The sequence below is a fragment of the Musa acuminata genome, chromosome BXJ1-11 (assembly GCF_036884655.1).
Source record: "Musa acuminata AAA Group cultivar baxijiao chromosome BXJ1-11, Cavendish_Baxijiao_AAA, whole genome shotgun sequence".
Lineage (NCBI taxonomy): Eukaryota > Viridiplantae > Streptophyta > Magnoliopsida > Zingiberales > Musaceae > Musa > Musa acuminata.
In genome coordinates, this window is record NC_088337.1 from 4437808 (window position 1) to 4465177 (window position 27370).

Genomic DNA, 27370 nt, shown 5'->3' on the forward strand with positions numbered 1-27370 from the left:
TCTGCGACCAACAACTGGATATGGTATTTGTAATAGTTAACCTGCAGTTCCATTGAGAAATGCCTATGAATTGGTTTCTGATGACGAGCACGAATCTTTAACCACCCCACTCCATTAAACAGGCATAAGATTGTATTGGCCGTGTTCTGCAAACTGCATGGATAAGCTAGTTGGCACAATTAACACAAGAACTTGTCACTTCTGTTAGAGATGCTTGCAAAAGTGTGGCAGGGAAATCTTACCTCTTATGTTGGAGATGTTCTGAACTTTGAATACAATCTGTCTCCAATTGCATCTCTCTCTTTTCTTTCTCTGGAAAAATAAAAAGGTCAGAAAGGATCCGAAAGAACATAATAATCAGATACCCTAACTCATTATTCCCGCGAGGAAGAATTGCTGCAGCTGTGGTTTCTTGTAAACAGCATGAAATCACAGCAGATGATAAGTTAGAAAGACACTGTACAACTGAAATTTCCAACACCAGAAGATTAACTAGAAAGTTCAAACACAAATGCAACTGCCAACCAGGGGAAAAACTCAGAGGAAGTGTCTGAATAGCACATAGATCAAACAAGAAACCAGTCTCAAAGAATTGGCCATAACTTTGAAAAGCTCCAATGCAAAGAAGAAAAAAAATTATCAAGGTGAGGCAGATGTCTGAGAAAGTACAACATAAAAAATATAAATCAATTTTAAATGCATTGCATTTACACTTGAATGGACAAACTCTTCTAATGGACAAACAAAAATGGCTCCCAAAAGTGGTCCCAGAGTGTTGCTCCATCAGCAGGCATCCAGCACCCACAGACAACCAGATAATTTAGTTGGATCACTGTTGAACACACAAATACTTCTCTCCCTCACTCGTAGAAAGAACAATGCAAGTAATACAAGAAAGGGGAACTTTATTTGAGCCAAGAATCAAGTCCTTCAAATGTGCAACTTCAAGTATATCTTCCATCTCCAATCAACCTGTGGGAATGAAGTACAGCAGTCGAGGAGTTCATATGAAGATGCCTACCAGAAACCATTGATACTTCTCTCCGGCAGGAACAGAGATCAGACATCAGATTCATGTCATTCATTCAGAAGACTGCAGATCATAGATGTTAAAAAGTTATTTAGGCTCTCAAAGAAGAATAACTGTAAGGATTAAGAGATAAGGAATTCACATGGTGTTAGCCATCCTAGACAACTTCATCAGCTTCTCTCAGTCGGTATGTTTATGCATACCTATGATTTTGTTGATGAGCTGCTTCTCACGAGAATAACTGTTTTACAGACAATAGCTTAGATTTATTAAGCTCACCAAATGGCAGTGAAGATTATATAGTCGATTTCAAGATCCTCTGAGGACCAAAAATGAACATAAAAGAAAAAATTACATACATGACAATAGATGAGAAGCAGAAACATGCTAAACCAATGGCTAAATGAATAGGGAGAGTGTGCCAGAAGTTTTCCTTGTCTAAAAATACTCTCTCAGATATGACAGTTGCTGTGTAAGAAAGAAGCAGAACTTCCCAGCCAGACGGCAAGCATCGGTAAAAAGAAAATGAAGAGTCCTGTTTGACAAACACAAGCAGAGATTTTATCATCAATTGCAAACCCTCACAGAAAGGAGAATTATTTACAATTAGCATACATGTATTGCCTAAAATTGTATATGAGCTTACATACCTGGAAATAGCTGCTGATAAATACTGCAGAGTAGATAATCCTTAGAATCATATCTTAGTCACAGTTAAAGAAAATATTATTACTGTCTTCTAAAAGATTATAGACATTGCTTGTTCTTTAAACACAGATGGCAAATCTACATATGTATGAGCTGTAACATATACAACTATGTTTGACAACACTTCATGAAGGCAACAGTTGACTTCCTACACAAATTTGCAGATGCACAAGTTTCTTTATAAACTTAGTGCAATGGTCACAGCCTTCTGGTGCAGCCTTCAACTTTATTGTTTATGAGAAAAAGGTCTTACAGAAGAAGGATACTTAATGAATTAGCAGCAATTAACCCAATTGCTCCAGCAGATCGAATCAAAATGACATTTAGTGCTATGTAAATCCCAGAGAATATAAGCAATGAATCATTTGACCTCTTAAGTTGTCTCTCATTTGCAACTGCATGCAGAAAAGCTTCAGATGTCCCTAGAGAAAGAGAAAAACAAACATCCTTTGCTTCAGCTAAATATATATTGAGGGCGTTCAGTAAAATAGATTTTTAATACATAATAACAATAATATCAATGAACATATTTACAAGATAAAGGAAAATAAGCATCCGTACAAATGACTACAATGCCATCACATGCTTATAATTCTTTGTCACGAATCATTACAAAAATAAAACACGTCTTCGGATATATTTTGACCCAAAAGATAATAGAGGCCTAAAATTGAAGAGGACATCTCTTAATGAATGAACAATGAAACAAGGATCATTAAATCCTAATATAATAACATAGAATGAAGCTTGGTGTTTAACATTGACATAAACTATCTTTCCAGATGTAATAATTCATAAATGCATTAAAAAGTAGTCATCTAACTAAATTTTAAAGAACTCAGAGAACATCCTTATATTTTTAGTTAATTGCACAGGAATCATAATGGTCCAAAAAGCAAGATAGCAAATGAGCAACAAATAAGAATTGAGTTTGCTCAAAAATCAAAATTATCAAAAAGCTCCAAATATGGTATGCAGTCATTTATTGGGAGAAATCATTTCAACACAATTCTTATTCTTAATTGCTGGGATTGGTTCTTGATGTTTGGTGAAGTAAGTTGTCTGTGAGCCAGCTCTATCAACTTCAACTAGAAATTCATAAATATCTTTTCTAATGAACAGAGGATTAGGTTGTATGAAATGGAGAATATACCAGAAGAGAATCAACATTGACTTATTTATGCTAATCTCTTTGTCCTTTTATTATAGATCTGAATTACAATGGTGATATCTGTCTTTATTGACTTAAAAGTTGCAAAAAAGAGAAAAGCAATAAAAGGATCATACCAGCTATACCTAACTAAGAAACTGAAGATGAACAAATCAAAACTAAAAGGCCTTAAGAATTCAGAGATTTAAGTAGAAATTGAGGATTTATTATTGGTTCGATAGCAGTTTTGATAATCTTTGACCAATGTGGTACTGGTATATGGGGACAGGATACTCACCTATATCATTCGAGACCATTGAATAAAATTAGCAAAATGAAAAAAAAAAAAGTTCTTGTATTGAGCTATATGTTTTGATATCAGTGATTGGTCAGACAAGGTATTTGAAACCTTAATAGGAAATCTACAAGCAGGAATACAACAAATTATGTACCATTCATGGCTAAGGTAATGACATAAAAACAGTAATAGCGGAGAGCAGCTGGAGCTTCTCCATCACTCCATTTCCTCCCATAGAGCAGTCTTACAAGAGTATATGAATAACTTGGACCAAATGCCAGTACTACGAGGCCTGCAAAAGTTAAAATATAACTGAAACATCAGATAAACTCTAGTGAGAGTCAACCAGACCACAATAAGTTATCATGAAAGATGGAAATCAAACACTCAACCAGATATGGAAAGGCAAGAGAGCATGCAGAATGATGTATTGCCAATTTAAAGATTTTATATGACATGAATCACTTAAAGATTCTATCATACATAGATCTTCTACCAACAAATACTATCATTTTGATTGGTACCGCTCCTACTTCAGAAATGTTTCATGTTCAAACACTGAAGGTGCTTCCTCAAGTACTTAGCTTATTTGGTGTGGTCACTCCTACAGTTTCTCTTAAAAAGCAAAAACAAAAATAAGGTTGTTCTTTCTGATAAAATATCCAGAGAAAATTAACTTGAGATGACTAGAGTAGCTCATCCAGAAAATCCTCAGTGTCAACATTTAGAGCACAACTACACATGCTAAAGACAAATGAAATATAACAAGAACAATCAGATTATATTGTATCTATTTCTTAGACTCACGTTCTGCTTCATTTTTTTAAGTTAAAAGCTGAAATGAATCCATTGCAACTACTAATGTCTCCCCAGGCTACCCTTAAATGGTGTTTTATTAGGTATATATGCATATATATGTAAATGTTTATATATGTTAAACTGATGATTCTCATCCTAATTCAAGAGCAAAATTCTTCCCCACAGAGTATTATAGAGAAAAGAAAGATCTATAACCTTTGGCTACACATAACAGTCAAAGAGACTTAATCTATGTTCCAAGTACATGTTGGAGAGAGACCACACTGCTTGCAAAAGAGTAAATGTTTCACAAAAGCATAAAACCATACCAATCAACAGAACAACCTTGAGAGCCTCTACAAGGGAACTTCTTAACTTAACAATCCTTTGTGAAGATTGACCTGTCCAAGAAAAAAGATAAAACTAAATGCTGCAAAAAAAAAAATCTTTGAACACAATAAGATTTATCAAATTCCTATATGTGCCAAGAAACATATAACTGATATAAAATATATGGCTGATTTCTCCCAGAAGCAACAGACTATAATAAGTATGAGCACAATCATAAGGAAACTGAACACTGTAGTAACTAGAAAAAGATTGAAGGGCCATTGTCCCTATTGGAGCACAGAAACCAAGCAGCACTTTTTGCAAAAGCCATACAATTATCACCCAGAATGCCTCCAGACCTGCCTGAGTAATGTTAGTGGGCTGTGTGGACTCCCAAATAGTTGGGACTTGAGGCTTTGTTGTTGTTGTTGGTTGTGTGGACTTCTGAGAGCTCAATTGTGAAGAATCTTTTTCATGACACGAGGAAGAGTGAGAAGTGATGCATTTCATCTAAGAGTCAATTTCTTTTTTAGTTCATTATAGTTTATACTAGAGCACTTTTTTTTAGGATTGTGCAGTATTTTAAGATATCAGGTTTGTATAGGAGATGTCTTGTCATTTTTATGGGCTTTATCATTTTTTTTCTCTAAATACAATTCGATATCATCTTTAAGAGGCGTTAGATTAGTTAGTAGTTCCAGCTGATAAAATAATACAGAGTCCTTATCTTGTCCAGCATTTGTAGTTTAAGTTATTAATCTATAAATGAAGCAAACATGTCTGACAAGGACAATGAGAGTGAATATTGGATTTTAAGGCCCTGTGGCCCACTTATCTTCTTTTGTCTTTCTATGTGATGGAAGAAATTCTTCCAGCTAAGAGTCGTCTTCCAATCCATGGTTTCATTTCCTCCTCGCCTTCTTCATGGATATCAAGTGCCTCAGTTTAGTTGTTTTTTAATTAATATATTGTCTTTAGATCGGTAATGTATATTGTACCAGATTAGACACAGGATTGCCCTACCACACACCCAGTTTTGCAGCAGTAGATAAAGCCTGCACATGAATGAGTCCAAATTACTACTCTTAAAGACCTTTGGAATCAGTCAAACAACTTTCCCCATCCTTTATCTCAGAAAATTGTCAAATTCTGGGAATGTGGTTGAAGTTCAGTTGAACACACACAAGATCTCAATGTTATAAAAATTCAAGACATCAGACACACACATATCAGCAGGCACTTCAAGTGAAAACTACACATATGTACATCTTTGGCAAAATTTTCACAAGAAACTTCAAAAATTTCATGTATGCTTTCCCATATGCAGAAACTCATGGACCTAATGCATCAAGTTCTGTAAAAAACAACAACTACAAAATGATTTAAAAAGTCAATGGACTGTCAACATGAAATTGCTTAGCTTATCTGACTGCTGCCAACAATGTTATACTGCTTAAACTAACTAGAATACAATCACATCCAAACAAACATCAATAATGGGAAAAATGACCATTAACAATAAAGTTTCCATAAATGACCGACCTTTCGATCAAAGTCAATATCACCAAAATGTTATGCATGGATCTGCCAAGATTGCAAGTAAAAGAGCTCAGGGGAATAAAACAAACTAACAGAGTGCAGCAATTTGCACTTGGGTCTATATCTAGTCTAGTCTAATAATATGTAGAGAAGTTCAAAAAAAAAAGTCAAACACTGCATAAGATTTACATTAATACAGGATCAAAGATGATCAGATATATGCAGCTTTCCATATGAAAGGAGGCTGTTTCCTCTTATCAAACCAAAGAAACCCAGAATGCATTCCAGTAGAAAACTTCATATAAAACAGATCACATGATTAAAAAATGATCATCACATCAAGCATGTCCAGTCAACAGTTGATCCAGATGTCTAATATATATTTTGATAATGTATTCCAAGGAAAACAAACAAACAAATAAGCACACACACAACAGAGTTCCACTACCTAGCCAAACTGACCTGATGACATGTTGGCAAAAGTAGCATAAGTACTTTCTTCAAAAGGAAGAAATACCAATCTTACAACTAGACTTCCTGCAAATGTCACCACAATCAGAAATACCTTTATGCTAACTTGCTAAGCCATGTTAAGTTCAATGAATCTTCATCATTAGATTTGCAGAAATTTTGCTTTACTGCTTAAAAAGTCTCAGATAGTCACGTACCTAATTTATCAACAAGGCCATATACGGCCTGGTTATATGGTGTGTCGAACCATACAAGAACCATCTTTTCACCTTCTTGAAGAACCAACCTTCGAAAAGATTGACCGGTAAATAATAAGCACATCTTCAAAAGATGTTTATCATAGTCCATCAAGCTCGACAATCTGAAAACAACACGTCTGGACAATTCAATGCACCAATACGAGCATTATTGTAAAAACAAGACGAGAACTTGCAACTCAAAATGTCAAACCTGAAGGGAAAAAGATCATATCTATTTATGCAGAAGAATACAAAATACGCCCAGTAACCTAACAACAAGCAGGCTCCATATGAAGCTTGAGATAGAGCAAACACAATTGCTTTTTCCTGCCAGTATTATACAGAAATCTTAAAGAAAGGGAGAAATTTTTAAAATAAAACATGATCCATGAAACAGTAACTGGCTGAAGTATTCCTAAGTTTGTGCCAAGTAAACAAAGTATGATATCAATATCAAGAAAAACTTTCAAATATATCAACTGCCTTCCCAAAAGAAGATAAAATAAAAGCACAGATCAGAAAATAAATCTCACCTATTGAAAATAGAAATTAATGAAACTTACATATTTTCATTTCTTCTATACAGCTAAATTAGTAATATTGTCTATGACAAATACGCAAAGTGATGAACGATACAGTCTTACCATGTTAGGTTTTCTAACTATGAGGATGTAGGTCGTCATGCATCGTAGTATAGTGGCTGCAGTTTCAACTATCAATCTCAGCTTAAGGAGAAGCAAATTCTGAGAAAGAATATACAGAGGTTCTGCCAGCAATTCCAATATGCAAGCAAGTCCTGTCATGTGCAACAGATTAATGTCACAAGCACCATATAAAAGGTATAGAACAAATGTACAAAAGAGATTTTCATTATTAAAAGGATTTCTAAAACTATGCGAGTTTCAAAAGATTGAGTATGCTTCTTTTTTGTTTCAGTTAGCATTATCAATTTAAATCTTTTAGAAATTAAATCTAGATGCTACCTTCTGTAATATTCTAGCTGTACCCTAAAACCAAAGCCAAGAGTAAGTGTAACCACAAAAGTTTCAGTATGTCTCATTATTGTTCACTTAGCCTTATGAATGTACACACTATTTTTTGTCATATAATACCTTCTGCAATATTCTATTGCTAGCTGCTCTTCTCCTCCAAAGCCAAAAGTAAGTACAACCATATTGTGGGTGCTTACTTTTAGAAACAAAAACAAAAATTAAACTCAGGTCTCATAAAGGATTTTGGTCTCTATAAAGATTGACATGGTATTAATATGAGAGATAGCAGGACAATTTGAAAGTTCTGTATCTTTTTTTGAACTCTTTAAGTTTGGCATTTGGCAGGCATCATCAGCCATCAGTAACAGATTATATGACTTCCTAGAACTGGGACTAGCTAATTTCTTTTTCAGCATCTATTTCATGACACATACTACCAGCATGTGGCAAATTTTTTTATATTGTCAGTCACAATTCCTTGTAGAACACTGCACCATTTAACAAAGAAATAAAAATTACAGATTCATGGATTTGATCCTGAAATTTCAAATTGCAAACTCATGCAAACTGCTCGTGTGAACAAACTTGTTGCTTGATATCAATCAATAGCATCCAATCACTCAAAACAGTGTAGTAGTTGAAACTTTCAGATGACATGGAAATACCATGGATCAATATAGCTTGTGCATATGCATCTGAAGGAGTGAGCTTTTGGAACCAGAACACAATGAGGCAGACTGCTAAGGTAAACAAGATGCCAATTGGAAATGTCATCCAAGCTACTTTCAATAATCTTGCAGCATTTTCTTCCATCGATGAATCATTCCTGTAATTAGGAAAATCCTTTTATTTTAGATGACACTGAAAAAGAACAGAATAAATAGAAAAAAAAAAGCAACACAACATACATTCACCAGTTAGATTAATTGCTCATGAAATGTTGCCAATTGTTTTTTGTATTGATTGAGACATGCATATGGTCAAACATTTAAATATGCTTACAGCAACAAGAATAAAACATTGCCTTACAATAATGATATAGCACATAATACCGATCCTTGGGTCAACCTAACTCCAGCAGGGCCCAAACAGGTCCACTGATTAGTTTTAGGCTGGAGCAAGTCAAACTGCTGAAATCGCAATGGATTCATGATAAGCATATTTTTTTCTATTGATAGTGAGAATTAGCCAAATCCAACCTTTTTTTTATTTTCCTTACAAGACATGATGTAAAACCAACCTTGACCAGACAATTCAACCACACCAGATGTATTTGTTGTACAAAAGATAAAGAGTTATGTGGGGTTTGAGTAGGCTCTACAAACCATCATGACTCAACGTAATAGCCGGCAGCAAACCAACCTAATCCAACAAATTAACACTCTACTACATAAACTAACCTATTAAAAGCATGGCACAAGCAAAACAGCACAGTAAACTAAAATATAGCTATCAGAAGAAAAAAAAAAAAAAACCCACGCCAATTTACCAATATTCTGAATGCATGGAAGAAATATATATGAATGGTCATGGACACTTGATAATCCAGATGCAATCATATCCTTCATGATATTATTAATCAAGTCTTCTTTGGCCTTCTTCTATCTAACACTTAATATGGACCAACTCTCCTGGATCACAAAGAAGGACAAAACCTTCTTTAGTCCCACGATATCTAATTGACTCTCCTCGCCCATAGATTTAGAGGTCTTCTTTAGTGACACCAAGCCACCTTAAATGGTTTTTAAGATATTTTTGAAACAAAATAACTATAATAAGTTGATATTTCCAACTATTTAGGGAAGCTACATGGATCTCTTGCAGCGATTGAACTTTACCGAGGGAAATGTTACTTAAGGTCAAGTGAAATCATATACCTAGAGTTACTTCTAGAGTTCTAATAAATCTTTATTTTAATGCAGAAAGAAGAAACTCTTTATTCAAAAACTTTGCTAGAGGGTTAGGCAATAAGCCTATCTCACTAGCATTACAGAAAGAAGAGAACTCGTTGGTTCTTCCAAAATTTGCTAGTTCATGAGCAGAGAAATTAATATTTCGTGGGATATGGCTGATGTAAACATCAGAAACTTTGGAAATCTTATTGTCTTTGTTTGCCTTCACGAACATAAATCTCATTGACTCCTCACCCATGCACTTACAGTTATAATTACATTCAAACCACCTTAAATTGTTTTTTCTCATTCCTATGAAGATGCTAAACCTATTTTTCATATATATTTTCTGGTCCCCCTAGACATATTAATTCAATATCTTCACAATATAATAAATACAGCTTTCATACTAAAAAGAAAAATCAAATAAGTGTCATAAATGTCACAAATACGAAAGAAAATTAGATGAATATAGCATATAGAGAAAAGGTAATACCGTTGAATATCTGTGCGCATGCATGCACGTCGAAAACCTTCCCGACTTAGAAACAAGATGCAGGTAATAAAAAGATGGAACTGTACTGCATAAAGCTGCAAAAGAATAATTGAATAAAACAAAGGAGCAAGTCATAGAGATTCAATTAATAGAACTATTGGAGTAAAGGATTAAAACTAGATTGGTATCCAGTTGGGACATATAAAAGAACATAATTCAAAGGTTTCCTGGAACATTATTTTAATACACAAAAAATATTTGATTTAAATATAAGAAAACAGCAAATCCTGGAACTTGATGCTTGAAACGTGAGAAGATATCAGATCTTCCAGAAACTATCAACACAAAAAAGAAGTGTGAAAAATCAAATCCACAAAATTAATTGACAATATTAACTAGACCTAATTCCATAATATGTCAGAGAAATACAGAACTCATATCACTCATCTCTAATCACTAACTGTTTTAGCTCCAGAAAAACTCAGGTTCAGAATAGAAAAACTAAATTCATATTCTAAACCACTTGAACTTAGCTTCGTAGAGTCACTTTTGCTACTTGCATGTCCTAACCAAATGAGCATCCATTGACTAGCGAAATCTCTACTTTTGTTAAGTAATTAACCTCGTGAATTTAAACTCCTTTAAGTTGGCAGCTGACGTGAATTATTAATACTTTTGCTACTTGATTGTTGAAGAGCGTATCTTGTTTATATGTGGCAGGTTGATGGTGAACCCTCTAGCCAGTGATCACTACATGCACAAAGTGATTTTATTAGAAGTGGAAGCGGAACCTTTAAGGAGCAAAGAGGTCTTCATGCTCTTTGATAATGAATTCTAATAAATCCTATGTGGGAGAATGAAATGTAAGCATATTTTAAGAATTCCTGTGGTTTACTATCAAGTTCATTGAACTGAATCATGTGGTTAGCTCAGGGCCATAATTGATGCTTTGTTTACTTCCCACAAAAATGAAAAAAAGACAAAAACTTGTTAGAGGACAATCTTCTTTTATACTGTTCCATTTGTCAAAAGAAGTTTTAAGAAAAGTACTCCTATTTAAGTTTCTTTTAGTTTCTTCTTTAAAAGAGAAAACATTTCATCATTCAACTCTACGAATCAAATTAGCACAACCATATAAAAACTGTACTAGTGAAGAAAACACAATATTGATCAGATTTATTTTTCTTCTAACTGTGCATTGGTCTTCTCAGGAACTTGTACCGATATTTAGTCATCATATTAGATTATCAACCTCTTCAACAAAAAAAAAACACGATTTTTACTAGAATCGAACCACAGAATGCTGACTTGGTCACAGAACTTTCTAAAATGTGAATATTAGTGATGATTACCAAAGGATACAAAAAACAACAACAAAAGAAAGATCATGAAGTTGAGTTAGAACGAAGGAAAATTACCGCGTAGTCAGCTGCCGTGAGGTGCCTCACGATCCACGAATTAAATATGAATGGGATCCCCCTCGACAAGAACTGCGTTGCTGAAATCAACGAAGAAGATAAACCACATCACTTCAAGAAAGAACCACGGGATCAATCTAGAAGGGGCTGCACATGCGACGAACCCATCAGGTACTTGAAGGTGCGAACCAAGTTATGGCGAGGGGCGGCGGGGGCAGCAGCGCCTTTGCCCGCGGCCGCCGGCGAGGATCCCACGACCCGCTCGGCCATGGATGACGGCCCGCGACTGTAAAAGAGCAGGGGAGAAAGCGTCGAAGGGGGCGGGCAGGAGGCGGAGGGGCCGATCTCGATTGGCGATTTCGGGTCAAACCAAGGTCAAGATCAACTCACACAAACAAGACTCCGCCTAGACGGGCGACCCGGTTTGGTTCGACGGAACCGTAACTCCGACCCGTTTATAACCCGATAACGGGGCAACATTTTGCGGATAGCGACGGTAACTGTTATCAACACCGTCCATCACACACGCATTTAGACGATACGCAATCGTTAATTATATATTATTTATGGCTCACTTTATTTATGCTTTAAATCCTTAGTGATGAATATATTGATGCATCAGCACGTGAAAAGATTTAGCACATAAAATGTTCTGATATAAAGCACATAAACGATGATTGAGTTCTCCTTTACAGAAATTATACCAACAGAACAAAAAAACACAGTATAGTACACAATTTACGTTCCAGAAAACACTGTACAAAAGAAACAAACCAGAATGCTTATTAGATCTTCTAAATTTAGAGGAGTTCATCAGCTTCGATGCCGCACAAACATTTCACAACCCGTGAAATGCAAAGTAGCATGGAATATGGTGGATAAATTTCATGTAGAAGCCAAAGAACAGATGAAAGTAAGCGAAACAATCTTTGCTACCGACTGTGCTGCAATGGGAGGCAAGTTTGAAGCACAGAAATTTTGCCATGACTCTGCTGCTGCTGATTCATCAACATCCTTTATATTACTATCATTTGAAAATTCACGGTATATTGAATTAATAATGGTCCGAGCTGCATCACGAGCCTCGGGCAATCTGTCACTAAGCAATTCAGCAGCCACTTGGAGAAGAGTTGCGAGTCCAAACCCTTTCATAACCTCAATACCCTGGAAGAACGAGAGGGAACAACAAATTAGATAGATGTTGTCTATGCTTTAAGCAGAGAATAACAAATACAGAGGAAAGACAAACCATTTTGGAGACACATTTCGACATGGCTACTGCAGCTTTGGCCCTCACTCTAAGGTTAGCATGACGCACATAAGATTGAAGCTCCTTGAGCAAGGGAAGAGGGGATACGGAAACAGCCATCTTCTCAAGTGCCTTTTCAGCTTCGTCACAAACGAATCGCTTGTCCTGAGATGCTTTTAGCAAAAGTTGCAGCAGCTGCAAAGGTTGTAAGCAAATCATTGCTATCAAAATGCCAGTCACTGGTCATAAAGAAAAGCATTAGGCTTGTTTTAGGCAAAAAGTTAGCATGCCATTTGAATCGAGGTTCTGAATACCGTACCGTACCGATATATTGATCAACTGTTGATACGATACATATCGAGTTGTACTAAACGTATCGACACATGGTATACTAAGATGTACTAAGGTACCGCCCATACTAGTTCTCTGTTGGACCGGTCGAGCCATATGGTATGATATTGCAAACCCTGGTTTGAATCATGATTTTAATTCCGGACATAGATCCCATAATTTGAAGTTAACATGCAGCAGCTCCAAAGGTTTTAAGCAAATCATTGCAATCAAAATGTCTGTCACTGGTTATCAAGATAAGCATTAAGCTTGTTTTAGGCAAGAAGTTAGCATGTAGTTTGAATCATGATTTTAATTCTGGACATAGATCCCATAATTTGAAGCTCCCATATCAAGCAAGCAAACTGGTCTCATACTTCTATCACCAAGTCACTTCACGAATTTTAGCGACTTGGGTGGTGGAAAAGCGTTTAATTGATCAGAAAGCCTTCATCATTTACAAACAATGTTTGCAAATGTAATATGTTTTAACAGAGAATAAAAATGCCAACGAAGGGAATACGAAATTACCAGCTGGCCAAAAGAATTTTTCTCTGTTGTAAACAGCAAGAGATGACCAAAACAATGGAAGATGTCAGCTGAAGCCATGATCGATGTCTTGCAGAGTGCACTCCTCGGACTTTTCATTGCTCTAACTATCACTTCCGTCACATTTCCCCTGACCATCAAAAAATAAAAGACACATTAGGCAAACAAGCACTAACTATGTTGCTAACATTTTGCATAACATGTGATCTAGTTTAGAGGAAACAACAAAATATCAGCATTATAATGTTCAAATGTGGTGCCGGAGTTCAAGCCTAGTGGTCTACCAAGACACGGTTTTGAAAGCTTCGCGATCAACAGCCAATTGGACAATGATGGGATAAATAGCGGAACTTAGCTAGATTAAAGATGATGTACACAAAAGAAAGAGACCTGTTACCCGTACAAACCTTTGAGTAATGCTTTAATGGTGGACAATCCATCTACGGGATCAAACACACGCATGGCCGAAGCAAAAACAAAATGAAGATTACCATTATCTGGGTTTTCCTAGAAGATAAAAGTAGCTAATTGCCCTCTGAATTGGATAAAACACGCGGACTTAACATATTATAATAAGCAGTAACCTTGTGATCTCAGTAGTTCTCCATCTTTTCACCTTGGCATATCAACAAACACCTTTTCTACTCCATCTTCGATTACAAGTAAATAGGCACATCGAAAGAGAGGAGAGAAGATTTGAACTCACAAGATCGGAACCAAAAGAGAAGAGTGATGGAGAGCCATCCGCCGTAAATCATTCAACGCTTCGCACACTTGCGTCCAATCTTTGGAACTCAATTCATCCAACAATACCTGGTCATGTCAACGTTAGAGTCGAAATCACGGAGTCAAATTGCACCGAAGTCCAAAACCCACTTAAATACATACCGCCATCCTGGCGTCGGGGTCGGAGAGAGGTTTAAGGTCCTCGGAAGCGACGTACTCGACGGACTGGTCCATGGGCGGTGCCGGCGGTGGGGTGTTCTCGTTGTTGGTGCGGACATCGCGAGGAAGTTGGGCGGGGGCCGGGCTCTTGGCCGCGGGAGGAGGGGCGGCCACCTTGGCGACCTTCTTGGGCCGCTCCATGGACGTGGGAAGAGCGTTGTCGAGGGATCTCAGAGCCATCTTTCCTCCTCCTCCTCCTCCTCCTTCTTCCTTGTTCTCGTTGAGCTACGGCGATGGGGATCGAAGAGAAATAGGTGGGGAAAGGGGATTTGGGCATTCGAAATTTGAATCCTTCGGCGCACAGGCTGTGTCCTCTCCACCCTATCCGCTGCATTTGATGATGATCCGTATTCGGAATTCGACCGTTGGGATCGAAGACGTTGGAGAATGATTTGGTCGGAAGAAACACAATCTCAGAAGTGCTTTAATTATTTCAGAATATGATGACAATATAAATAGGAGAAAATTAGTAACATATGCTGCTTCTACGAAGAAACTTTTATTTTTATTTATTTCTTGAATCTATGAATATAAGTAAATTTTTATTGTTTAGGTCAAGAATTAAAATATCATATACCGAATGATATTATACTGTATACCGAACGATTATATATATATATATATATATATATATATATATATATATATATATATATATAATATGTACTACCCGAGACAAGCAATATTATTCAAAACTATATACCTTGATTCAAGTCATCTTATATTCTTCTTATTTAGAAATGTTAGAAACATTTTTTGAAGATACAAAATGATATTGTTGTGTTATTATTCATCAGATTAGAAACGATTGATAAATTCGGAAAAGAATCAGTAGTCATACATTATGTAAATAATCTCCCTAGAAGATAAGATAATCTTTGATAAGTTTTCTCAATTTGTAGAACCAATAGATGTGTTGCTCTTTTTCGATCCAAAGGACCCAACAAAGAGAACAAGTCAAATCGGAACGTAGAGTGGTTCGATTCAATTTCTCCAGCAAAAAGAGTAGTAGCCTAACGAATGATGCAAACCCATGGAATTCAAAGGTGACATCCTAAGAAGTCAACTTGTTTGCTTCCACATCCTTGGAAGCTAAATGAAGATGAAAAATGATGGAAACACTTAAATCAGAATACAGGGATAAATGTTACCGTATAAAACCTATAATCACCACTGTATATATCACTCATGGAAAGTAAACAGAATAAAGTACTACACGTACTACTCAGATATCCTTTTTAATAGATATCGTCCAGAGAAGATCTGAATCAGAATGGACTGTTATTCTCTCCTCACGCACAATGTTTGAAGTGCTTATTAGACTACCGAAGCTCATTCTTGTGTTGGCTGCAGATGAACAGAGTGAAGATTTTAGGTATCTAGTCAAAATGTGCCAACTCCTGAGACTTACAATTATGATTAACAAAGGGAGACAGAAGTAAATGATTGGATATGCTTACTTAAATCCCACTGCAAGCCAGTCGTAGTGGTGCTCGCTGATGGTGCACCGAGTGGAATCAATCCGCAATGTGGGCCCACTACCGATGACTGGATGTGGATCTCATGGCAATGAGTCCTCGGTAGAAGTTGTATCAGGCAATCATCCGATAGAAGAACAATCCGGATGTTTGAGAACTTGTATAATACATTGATGTTACCAGCCTCGTGGTCAAACCTTCCTCCGAGTGCTCCACTGACTAGAATGCACAACTGCAACGAGTAGGTAAAACTCTAAAACCAAAACAGGGCAAACCTTTCAAGAGTAGTTGAACACAAGCAAGAAAGTGTAAGTGTGAACGACAAGCAATACAATCAAATGGCTAGCCTTGATACAAAATCACATTTAGTAGCAGGCACTAAGCAAATCATCGACTTATCCATAAAGAAAACTTGTATACAGCTTAATGTTGAATCTACCACTTCAAGAAGACCACCTAGAAACCCCTTGAAACGAGGAAGAAAAATCTGTGCTCAGCCTACTAAAACCAAGGAGCAAGTGTCTATTACTTTCTTGAACTAATAATAAAAATTCAGGTCATGTGGAATTGTGGATACCACCATAGTATCCATAGCGGAAAATAGGGAGACGATTTAGGCAACCACTGGGAATCTAGCAAAGGGCGGCAGCAACGCTGACATATAAAAAAGCTGGTCCTTTGAACTTAGTAATGTAAGTAGGCAACAAGTTCCAAGTGGCATTCAGCTCCATTTCCTGTACCATATTGATCTGACTTCTAAAGTTGTTGTTCATTGCTAGGAAATTTTTGAACAATCCTCAAGTAAACAGCAAAAATGAAGTGTGCTAACCCACTTGTATAGCAGCAAGGAAAAGAAAGACATTCTCAGCAACTTGAATACACTTGGATGCAGATCTAATAACCCCCATTCTCTTGTCAAAAACATATCTTTCAGTCATTTTGCAAGTGATTCCATAAGAAAACAGATCTTTGATACATGATCAGACCATTCTTAAAGCATCATCCATTAATTTCAATTTAACTGAACTTTTATAGCTTCCAAAGTCTATAAATATATCATTTCTGGCACTTCAATAACTCAACGCTGTCCTAGTTCCTAAACCCTATAAAGCGATGAATCTAAGCTAATATTGTTTCTCACCATGCTTTTTAAATGCCCAACATTGATGCTCTTTAATATCCTTCATGATCACAGTCATATGTTTAGTCCCTACACAATGACATGCTTATGAAGAATCATCAAGAGTCACTTTTCTCATACAAACATTTACTAAATATTATCTCCTTATATATTCTGCAAGACAAACTTCAGAAAGCTTTCTTTTCCTCCCTCTTGTTTCACATCATGACAAAATCCTAGATCAACAAATTGTTAACCATATCAGAAATAGGATGCTTCGGAAAAAGATAAAAAAGAAGTCCAAAACTTTTGGTGTATCATTCTCAATAATGATTTTCAACAAGAATACTGAAAAAGATTCATCTCAAATGAAAAATGAGCACAATCCATCCATCTTCTATAATAGTTTGACCAGCATCTCACCATGTTAGGCAGTATTCCTAAGATTAATCAGATCAGATGGTACATTATATGATTCATAATATGCCAGTTTAAACAAGCATGTTTCCATGTTCAAGGGCATCAAGTGTCCATATCCTGGTTTGAAGCATAGTAAAAGGAAGCCCCTCTTGTAGAGGAGAGGAAGCTAAGACCAGTGAAGCCAATTAAAAGACAGAACATGCTATGCCTAAATTTAGCAGTACAATGTCATTTCTGAGCTTATATTTACCAGACCAATAAATGGAAAATTTTGTTCTACTGGACCTTATGTGTTTATTTTATAGGACGGAATTGTTCTCATTTAGTAAGCTATTCAAGAGATTAGCTATAAGAAATGGATAAGGTCCAAGTTATTGTACGATATTATTAAGGAACACTGGAGTACTCAAAAGGTTAATTACAAACAAGAACAAACCTTAAAACAGATATGTGATCACACTCATGTATCTGCAGACTACAAGCTTTACCGCATAACCATATATGCAATTACCACATCATGAACAACCTCTTCATGATCTTGTTATGTGTCATTCTTGATATGGAGTGAGATTTACCAGTAAGGAAAGATAAATGTGAGCCAGAGACAAAATTAGGTGTTCTAAGCCTGTCATTTCTTCATCTTTAACTAGTCTAATCTTGGATGTGAAAGAACTAATACCTTTGTATTGTCTATCAAATCTGAATGTTCACATCTCTACCTATATGGCCTACTTATTTAGCAAGACAAATGAAAAAGAAACCCCAGAATCAACAGTATCAAATATATGATGAGCTACTTGATTTTTCAATTCATGAAAATTCACTAACTAATTTGGACCCACTAAGTCATCTTGCATTCTCATGACTGATCTCATTCAGAGATCTCATCTTACATACTTCCTGCATGGTTTCATAAATCCAAAAGTAACTTGTACATGCTGATCATTATATTCATATCCCTTATTGCCTCCAACATTTTACACACTCCCCATACCTATCACAAGTTCACAACATTGTCATATTGATCTCTAATCATCATTATCGTGCACATGCATCTGCACGTTGCTAATATGAAAAATTTATAGACAGTAAAATTGTAAGACACATCTAAAAGGAACCAACGACATCATATATAAGTTATGCATCTATTTCAGATAATGTTCTTGCAGCTTACATTTGATCTGTCCATTTTTGGTGTGAGGTCACAGATAAAAGTTACACATTTGTGCAGATCAGTGGTATCCTGATCATAAGACACATCCTCTATTTTGACACCCTGCCAAACAAATATGCATATTAGCACCATTGAGAAAGTTTGCAATAACATCATCTTGGGTACTAAATCATAGATTGCAACAGTTATACTATTGCAAAAAAAAAGAAAAGTTTATTCAAAATGCATGATAGCTGAATTCCTAAATATTTGTGCACTGCAGTACGTAAACAGCAAAAAAAAATCAGAGGACATGAATGACAAGCTACGAATATATACAAAATATTTAAACATGTGCTCAACTCCCCAAAAATGCTGGTGTAAATTCATTTAATGAGTTCAATCATGCTTAAGAAAAGAACAATTCAAGTGATGGTCTAACATTGAATTTAAGTGTCAGATATATGGTATTTACATAATATTGACTATATCATCATTAAATCTTGCAATTTGTCAAAAACCTATAGCCTATTCAACTCAAATTTTATGATGCATCCAAGAAAAATTATATAAGGCCCTATGCTGGGGGTTAATCCTGAGGTGTTGAGTCGATAATTTGGTTCCTATTTGTATGATTTGTATTTTACAAAGTGCATAGTTGATCAATAGTGAGATGCTTCAAAATAGATCCCCCTGGCATTTTAGGAGGTTCTATGTCACACATCTTACTTAAACAAGAGGTTGTGACGATATATGTCTTTAGAATATTGAAAATTGAATTAGACAAGAGGAACTAAATTGAATTAGACAAGGAGAACTTAAGTGTGAATTAAGTCTACATCATGTTAGAATTTTAGTTGGTTGAGATTTTATATAATTGGAGCAAATGGAATGTATTTTCAGTGTTTCGAGTTAGTATCCTTTGAGAAAACTGAATTTCATAGAAGCAGTTGTAGTACTCTCTTCCACAAACACCCACAATAGGAGGGATTAGTATTCGTAGCTAGCTATTGCTTTAAATTAATTTGTGGGTTGAACTGGCATGTATCTGATTGCACTGGCTAAGAAATAAAGACCGTACTAAGTTGGTCAAATTCATGCATTAGAAGCAATTTGTCAATTCCTTTTTTGAGTCTACAGTTCGCTAGACCTCAAAGCTTGAAATATTGTGCTGGAGAAAATATGATCAGGATGCAATTCTCTTTGAAAACTATGCCAAAGGAAGCACTATTGATGCCAGAGAAGGATCAGAAAATGAGAAAAAGACTAGGTTTATATTCTCATTTTAAGACACTAGGTTAAGTGATGCTTTGCCTTTTTTTTCTTTTCTGTCTTTCCTTTTTTGAAGGCACCCCAAGCCACAACAACTAGCATGAAATTTGTATAAACCATGATATGCAATTGCGAATTGTACTGCCCAGTACGGGCGGTATGTACTGATCCGACGGCATACCGGTACACGGACTACTTGCTACCGGACGGAACGTGCTACAGTGCTACAGTAAGAGGAAGAAATGTTTAAAACCGCTCGGTAACAGTGATACAGTGCTCCAACGGTCAATTTGACCATTGGAGCCCTTTCTCATAGTATTTAAACCCCTTCTTCTCCCCTATTTCACTCCATTACATTTTTCATACTCTCTTCAACTATCTCAAACTCTTTTTTTTCTCACATTTGTACTCTCCTAAACTCTACAAAACAACGATTTGTGAGTTGAATCAAGACTAATTTGGAAAGATTAAGAGGAAAAACTTTCTAATCAAGAGGTATGTTTATATAAGGACAATTCGTAATGAACTGAAATACGAACCTTGCACAAGATATTTTTCAAAACCCAAAAAAGATATGTGATACTATTCTTACCTAATTTACATTGATTTTGCTAAACTTATGCTATTACTATATTTATTTCTAACTTAAAAACCCTATCCTAACTTTTTTTTTATTTTCAGGTATTTTCGGAGGGTTTTACACCTAAATTAGGTGTACCGCTTGGTACGCCCTGGCGTACCACTCGATACACGGTACCGTACCGTACTGAACCAACCTTGAAACACTGGTATGGTACGGTATTGCATACCTTGGTATAAACCACTCTTGAATATAGGAGATGCCCCTTGTCCTAACAGAACATGAATCCTAATGCATCATTCTTAGCACATGAAGCCAGATGGGTCGACCATCACAGATTCATAGCGATATTAGGGCAAAACTTCAGCCAGATTTTGTCATTTATGTAGAAGAAGCACAAGATAACACACCTCCATATCAATAAGATATTCACTAGATAAGATATCAACAAATATAATACAACAATATTTGAACAAAGAATCTACCAGGTTGGAATAGAATTCCTTCACTTCTGGTCTTATTGAGTCCATGTCACCTCTAATTAAATCTGGTTTGTACCTTTGACAATTAAACAAAAAAAAAGAAAAGATGAATTCAGTAACTCTTAACAATTTCTTCCATGAAAATTAGTAAGATACAGAGAGATAAAACAGTGTACATAAAATGAGATTTTTTTTTGTATTAATGGGAAGAAACAAAATTGCTTTTCCTATAGAACAACAGGGCAGTGGTTTCCAGTGAGTTAAGATATTTGGGCCTCCAATCCGACCTGTGTATCCATTATTCTCAACTCTGTAGCATACTTGTCGCATGCAGCAATCTAGCTGCTTAGCAGTCTATCCAGGTAATTAGTTGTTTACACTGCCTAAATGCCTAGTCCTTTTGGACTTGCAGACCATATATGTCAGCCTAGAGGGAAAACGCCAGCCTGTTACCTAGGCAGCTAGTAAATTGCTAGAATTTTGCATCAAATTATTCGTAACAGTGGTACACATGAATGATAATTTAATTTTAACTACCAAACTATGGATAGTCACAAAGTAAGATTTTCATTAAAGCAGGATATGCATCACTTGAACATAATCTTCAACATATGTTACCACTAGAACATTTGGATTACTCAAATTCCTTATCATTTTTGTATACACAATTCATCTTTAGTTTACATTATTAGGTTATCAAATAGAAATTATATGTGTTTGTGACTTTTAAAACAATATTTTAGGAGGGAGAGAAGACTTCCAAAACAAAAGAAATTGCAGAAATCAACAATCAAGAATATACCAGAACATCGATCCAAGATTCAATGTGATTCAGCAACTCCCTGCCTACACCCATGGAGAAAACCAAGTTATTCACTATATGAAAAAAATAATAATATAAGGAGTCACTCTTCCTTGAGTTAACCCAAACCCAAGCCGAAGCCCGAAACCCTTTGTATACCCTCTCACATAAACCCAAAGAACTCTTCTCTCAACTCTCTATAGATCTACCAGAGAATACCCTAAGGACCACCCAAAGTATCTTGCCTCCCCTTTTCAAACCTTGAAACTCAATGCGAATTTATAGAAAGTTCTAATTCTCTAAAAACTCTTCCTACTTGAATCCCTAATCTAAATCCTAATCTTAATGCACCAAGGATTTTGAATTTAATTAGTACTCTTCCTAAGTAGTTAACACATAATTAGAACAACTAAAAAAACACTTACCAACCCTAACAATCTCCACCTTAGTGAGTATTTTCTCATTTTGTGCCTCCTGCAAAGATTGAACTATTGACTTGAAGAATTCACCACAGTTATACAACTGAATCAGTTTATGATACAACACCTAATTATAAACTAAACTATTGGCTTAAAGAATTCACCACAACTATACAAACTGAATCAGTTTATGGCACAGTACTTGATTCCAGTAAACTTGCCAATGCAGCCTATATAGCTAGAACCAAATCAATGGCACTACTTGATTCCAAAAAGAGAACTCTCACTGTTTCACCACCAAGCAAGATTTTTTTCCCTCACAATTGTCTGCATCCTGGAAATCATAAATATCACTATTCATTTTCTGCACCGCGAATAAAGCTTGCTGTTGTAGGTATATATCATCCCTGCATGTGCAACCTGTTTCCAACCCTTTGAGATCTTTACTGTACTTCTTTCTAGGTGATATAACCCTTGATATAATCTTCCTCTCGTCAGGACCATGCAATCCAAATAACTTTTAAAACTTCGCTTCCAACCTTGTAGCCATAACTCTGACATCTACACGACTTAAAAAAATTAGATTCTTCCACATCTTTGAAACCTACACCATATCCTCCAAACTATGCAATCCAAACTCAACTTACTAGCCAACTTGTCATTTAGTGAATCAAAATAATCCTTCTGAGTGCAAACATGAGTAACATAGGCAAAACCTAAAAACCAACTCTTCTGGAAAGATAGAATATTACCTTTGAAGCTTGCGAGAATATCTCCATCATCATCCATCACAAAAGAGCATTCATTGACCTTCTCACAGTTATTGTATCCTTCTCACACAGTATCATCTCCAAAAAATTGTCATAGGAGTCGACAAACAATATAAAAAGTAACAACGCCTTGTCTTCTTCGTTAATATTCACATCAACTTTCTTCAGTTAATTCAATATTCCTTTGAATATATTCAGATACTCTACTAGGTCTTCGTCTTTCTCCATTTGCAACTTATATAACTTTCACTTTAGGTATAACTTGTTAATTAAGCTTTTAGCCTGATAAAGATTTTCTAACTTATCTTAAATAATCATCGTGACAGAATCATCATCAATAACATTATTAATAAAGCGATGCAAAGACGAACAGCACTTACACACTTAGCCTCAAACTCTACCCAATCTTCGTCACTCATCTTTTCTAGTTTTCCTGCTTGTCCCTTCAACATTTTTGTTAGGCCTTGCTGAACAAGAATATCCTTCACCCTTCTCTGTCATAGGATGAAATTATTTCTTTCGTCAAATTTTTCTATAGTAAATACAGCAAAAATAACTTAACATAGTTGGGTAACTCCCTACCTAAGTCAATGGAAAAAAAAATCAAATTCTTCACTATAAGAGAAAAACCAATACAAAGAATCACTCTCCCTTGAGTTAACCCAAACCCAAGCCCAAAACCCCTTGTATACCCTCTTACATAAACCCAGAGAACTCTTCTCTCAACCCTCTCAAGAACACCCTAAGGAGCACCCAAACTGTCTTTCTTCTTCCTCTCATTAAAACCTTGAGACTCACGTTTATAGAAACAAATCCTAATTCTTTAAAGACTCTTTCTACTTAAATTCCTAATCTAAATCCTAATCCTAATCCGCCAAAAAGTTTGAATTTAATTAGAACTTCTCCAAAGTGGTTAGAACACAATTAGGACTCCTAGAATACTTATCAACCCTTGAATGCACCCTTTTAGCAACTGCGATGCAGTCTATATGAGTGTAAAATACTTGCAGGTTCACGAAAATTTTTTGCAAAAGGTCATTTATAATTTACAAGATAATAAATCTCTTATACATATTAACTAAGCAGAACATTCCAATAGTCCGTGACTTAGTCCTTCATGATCGTTCTCAGAAAGGAAAATAACCAATTACGACACAAAAAATGCAAATATATTCCTAAAACCACAGCATGCCTAAATTTCAAAACGAAATACAAGTAAGCAATGAATTCAAGTTGAGTTTCAATATCTACAAAGCAAATTAGTTCATGTGATGAAGATTGAAAAGCTCAAACATTAACCCAAACAAGAAAAAAAAAAAAAAAAAAAAAAAAAAAAAAAAAAAAAAAAAACCTGCGCCGAACTTCAAGCGGATCTTGCTCAGGGAAGAGCCTCGGCATCCCGTCATACACCCGATTCGCCCCTCCATCGGCAAAGACTCGCAACGTTGCTGCTTCCACAGAAAAAGAAATCCGAATACCCAGCCGCATCACAGGAACCCAACTTAAGCCCTAGAGAGACAACTTGGGGGAGATAGAGGGAGGGAGGGAGGGACGAAGATGCGCTCACCGTGGCTCCACAGGACGGGCGCGAACCAAGGGAGACGCTGGTTCAGCACGACGAGCGCGTACGTTAGCGGGGGACCGTCGGCCGCCGGGGTAAGCGGAGGCGGCCGCAGGAAAGTGGAGGCGTGCCTCATCACCTCCATCCGCCCGCTAACCTCCGCCGCGGGGACGAAAGAATGACAAGCCGTTCTCTAACTATGAAGACGCGGCAGGCTTTATATATACATGGTGGGTGTCCAAGGCGGTGCGGGAGGCGTAGCGGGCGGCCGAGTTACCGAGCCGGAGTACGCGGTGGAAGTCTTATCGCCTCCCACACGTCGCCACATAAGCGGCTCACCGTAGGTTAGAACATCCTGCCGTGAAGGATACTACCCTAATTGGGAGAGTTATCCCGGGGCTGTCGACGGGCCCCGCCGGCACAGATGAGATCTGACGGCTGAAGCAGCATCACGGGCCGTGGAAGACGGGGAAGGATAACGAAATCTGAAAAGAAAAGGTGGGCCAGATCGCAGCCGTCAGTGGCCGTGCCAACCTTCGTGCCGAGGGGTGATTAGGTGGGGCCCGCCCGCCACTCCTATCGGAACGCACCTGCTTGGCCTACGACCATAGCCGACAGCCGTTGACCGTAGCCAGACCTCAATGGTATGCTAAATTTCGTTTTATTTTTTGATTATTTATACAAAAGGCTCGCCGGATTTCTTGCTTGAGCTTTCTTCACCATCTCCAGAGAGAAAGAATGAGAGAGAGAGAGAGAGAGAGTGCAGGACGTCAAGAGTACTGCAGAGTGAAAGGCACCAATCTCCTTTAGGCGGCAAAGGTGGCAGGAAGAGCATCCGGTTCTCATCTTGACGTGAGGGATGGGGTTGAAGCTGCCATGAAGAAGACAGCTTAAACATCGACGTCAGGCTTGGCGGTGACCACTCGATAAGAGTGAATGATGAGCCTTTTGACCAATTGAAACACCATGAAAACGATTGAGCTGCAGCGAATCCATGCGAGGGTGGGAGAACGTTGAGGTGCCATGGGCTGTTGGATATGTTAGTAAGAAGATTTAATTGTATGATCGTTAAATAGCAGTTTTCTTCTATCATTTTCTCTAATTTATATCATTGGAGGCTTCAGATCACACAGCTAAAATACTGGCTCGAGGTAATCAATGCACATAAGGAGAATCAATGTACACAAAGATTTGGACAGAATTGTTGTGACGAATGTTATCAGAATCGACCTAATATTGCATATGAGAAGATATCCGCCAAGAAAAGGACTATCTATAGTATAATTGAGGCTTACACATAATGACAGAATTAACATCTCATATGTACCAATGAAAAATCCAACATTGACAATAGCATTAGGCTACCCTAAATTTAGACCCACATCGAAATCGGCATATAAGAACTTCACAAATATATTACCATTAACCTAAATTTTTTGACCTGTGACTATAGTTACCAAGTTAATTAGTTAATCGTCCCACCGGTGACACTCTCTCTCACCTAACCATTCAATTTAAATTTATTGAAGCTTTTAATAAGTTCTCTTATCATATATAGTTGCTTCCTATATCTATCTCAATCTTATAGTTTAATACAATTAAATTTTATCTCAATTTTGCACATAGAATTGTTTCTAATACATGAGCAATGAACCTACACACACTTTAACAAATGACAAAGAATTGAGATGAACAAGAATATATTTAAGAAATGCAGATAAAATATTTTCTGTGGCCACAAGAACTTCTGAATTAACAGACAATTACACCGACTAAAATGTCCCATTAGAAACAGGTTACAACTTAAGTTAGAATATATTAGATTGAGTAAGATATATAAATGGCAGAAATTAAAATCTAATACCATAGATATGCTCTAACAAAGGAGCACATCTATTAAAAGTACTTCCAATTTATTTAATCAGTTTCATAATATATGATATTCTGCTGTTCAGTATTGATATTTTCCAAAACATCACCTTCTGTTAAATCATATGCAAAACAGAGAACAAATAATCAATTTTAACTTAAATAATAAGCTCTTTTAACAAAAAAAGTTGTGACGAGCTCAATCATGAATTGTTCACTACAATTTATAGCATGTTTAGGAGTATACTCTGTCCATAAGTAAGCAACCATGACAAATCATAAATACTAAAATATTATTTGGACAGTTTTATAAAATATGACATTCTGGTGTTCAGTATTAACATTTTCCTTACCAGTGCTTTGTGTTCAATTTTCCATAGTCATATGCAAATCAAACAAATACAATCATCAATTATAACTCATAACAACCCTTTTCACCATAAAAGAAAAAAAAGTTATGACAAGCTAAAACAACAATGATTCACTACAACAAATTGTTACAATAGAGTTTATAGCATATTTAAGATTATACTACATTATAACTTTCAAAAATAAGCAACCACGGTAAGTCATAAATCTTTTTCCCCACTTGTAGAACTCAGTACTGTCTGTCTACTCTAAGTCTCATTAAATGCAACATATCTTAATAAAGGACAGTGCCATACTGTAATTGAAAAAACATCCTTTAAACTGCTGTGGATGGTGCTGTTTGTTTCATTGAATGCCATCTTTGACATCCATGGAATTTCTCATGTTTCATGAGACGTCCACAGAAAGATTGCAGAATGTTGCAAAGACAATCTTGGATAAGATGGTCTCTGAAAAGAGCCTAAAAGAAAACACAACATTGTTCTATAGTTGCAGTATTTTGGGCAATGTAAGCACATAAAAGAACATGTGCATAAAAGGTAAGAACCCTCAAAGACCTACAGAGAAGTGTCCAGGGTAGGAAAACAGTCTCTGGGCAGATGAAGCCTGATCATAACCCAGCAAAGTGTAAGATCAAACAG

The 27370-nt window shown here is 36.4% G+C and overlaps 3 protein-coding genes across 6 annotated transcripts; all 3 read right to left on the reverse strand.

The window, feature by feature from the left end:
- Positions 1-658: 658 nt before the first annotated feature.
- Positions 659-11736, reverse strand: LOC135596959 (uncharacterized). Of its 2 annotated transcripts, none has more exons than XM_065089278.1 (15): positions 11526-11736; positions 11362-11441; positions 9944-10038; positions 8221-8381; positions 7208-7359; positions 6775-6890; positions 6522-6685; positions 6316-6390; positions 4314-4385; positions 3341-3478; positions 2005-2160; positions 1681-1733; positions 1390-1565; positions 1173-1271; positions 659-1093 (listed from the first exon to the last, which is right to left on the reverse strand). In XM_065089278.1, the coding sequence occupies exons 1-14, from the start codon at positions 11629-11631 to the stop codon at positions 1211-1213; spliced, it is 1605 nt and encodes a 534-aa protein (XP_064945350.1). In that variant the 5' UTR covers positions 11632-11736; the 3' UTR covers positions 659-1093; positions 1173-1210. The 2 variants fall into 2 exon arrangements, with proteins under 2 accessions (XP_064945350.1, XP_064945351.1); XM_065089279.1 differs by having other exon boundaries at positions 11551-11690.
- Positions 11737-12033: 297 nt separating this feature from the next.
- On the reverse strand, positions 12034-14861 carry LOC103970481 (uncharacterized). The gene is made up of 5 exons (XM_009384267.3): positions 14378-14861; positions 14196-14302; positions 13472-13619; positions 12611-12805; positions 12034-12525 (listed from the first exon to the last, which is right to left on the reverse strand). The coding sequence occupies exons 1-5, from the start codon at positions 14612-14614 to the stop codon at positions 12247-12249; spliced, it is 966 nt and encodes a 321-aa protein (XP_009382542.2). The 5' UTR covers positions 14615-14861; the 3' UTR covers positions 12034-12246.
- Positions 14862-15448: 587 nt separating this feature from the next.
- LOC103970482 (thiamine pyrophosphokinase 1) lies at positions 15449-24841 on the reverse strand. Of its 3 annotated transcripts, XM_009384268.3 has the most exons (6): positions 24498-24841; positions 24282-24378; positions 20943-21015; positions 18627-18728; positions 15895-16144; positions 15449-15781 (listed from the first exon to the last, which is right to left on the reverse strand). In XM_009384268.3, exons 1-6 carry the CDS (start codon positions 24634-24636, stop codon positions 15660-15662), a joined length of 783 nt encoding a protein of 260 aa, XP_009382543.2. In that variant the 5' UTR covers positions 24637-24841; the 3' UTR covers positions 15449-15659. The 3 variants fall into 3 exon arrangements, with proteins under 3 accessions (XP_009382543.2, XP_064945362.1, XP_064945361.1); XM_065089290.1 differs by lacking the exon at positions 24282-24378 and having other exon boundaries at positions 24498-24642; XM_065089289.1 differs by lacking the exons at positions 24282-24378; positions 24498-24841 and adding an exon at positions 21742-24186.
- Between the last annotated feature and the right edge of the window lie 2529 nt (positions 24842-27370).

Bases quoted from the DNA above. Each gene is read 5' to 3' on its own strand.
- LOC135596959 (XM_065089278.1), bottom strand. From the start codon at position 11,631: ATGGCCGAGCGGGTCGTGGGATCCTCGCCGGCGGCCGCGGGCAAAGGC. The intron at 1,566-1,680 runs GTATGTAAGCTC...TTTGTCAAACAG, and splicing joins TTATCAGCAGCTATTTCCAG to GACTCTTCATTTTCTTTTTA. The intron at 1,272-1,389 runs GTATGTAATTTT...TCTGTAAAACAG, and splicing joins TGCTTCTCATCTATTGTCAT to TTATTCTCGTGAGAAGCAGC.
- LOC103970481 (XM_009384267.3), bottom strand. From the start codon at position 14,614: ATGGCTCTGAGATCCCTCGACAACGCTCTTCCCACGTCCATGGAGCGG. The intron at 14,303-14,377 runs GTATGTATTTAA...TGACATGACCAG, and splicing joins ACCCCGACGCCAGGATGGCG to GTATTGTTGGATGAATTGAG. The intron at 12,806-13,471 runs GTAATTTCGTAT...CAACCTTTGCAG, and splicing joins AAAATTCTTTTGGCCAGCTG to CTGCTGCAACTTTTGCTAAA.
- LOC103970482 (XM_009384268.3), bottom strand. From the start codon at position 24,636: ATGGAGGTGATGAGGCACGCCTCCACTTTCCTGCGGCCGCCTCCGCTT. The intron at 24,379-24,497 runs GTGAGCGCATCT...CTGTGGAAGCAG, and splicing joins GCCCGTCCTGTGGAGCCACG to CAACGTTGCGAGTCTTTGCC. The intron at 15,782-15,894 runs GTAAGCATATCC...GTTCATCTGCAG, and splicing joins TGGCTTGCAGTGGGATTTAA to CCAACACAAGAATGAGCTTC.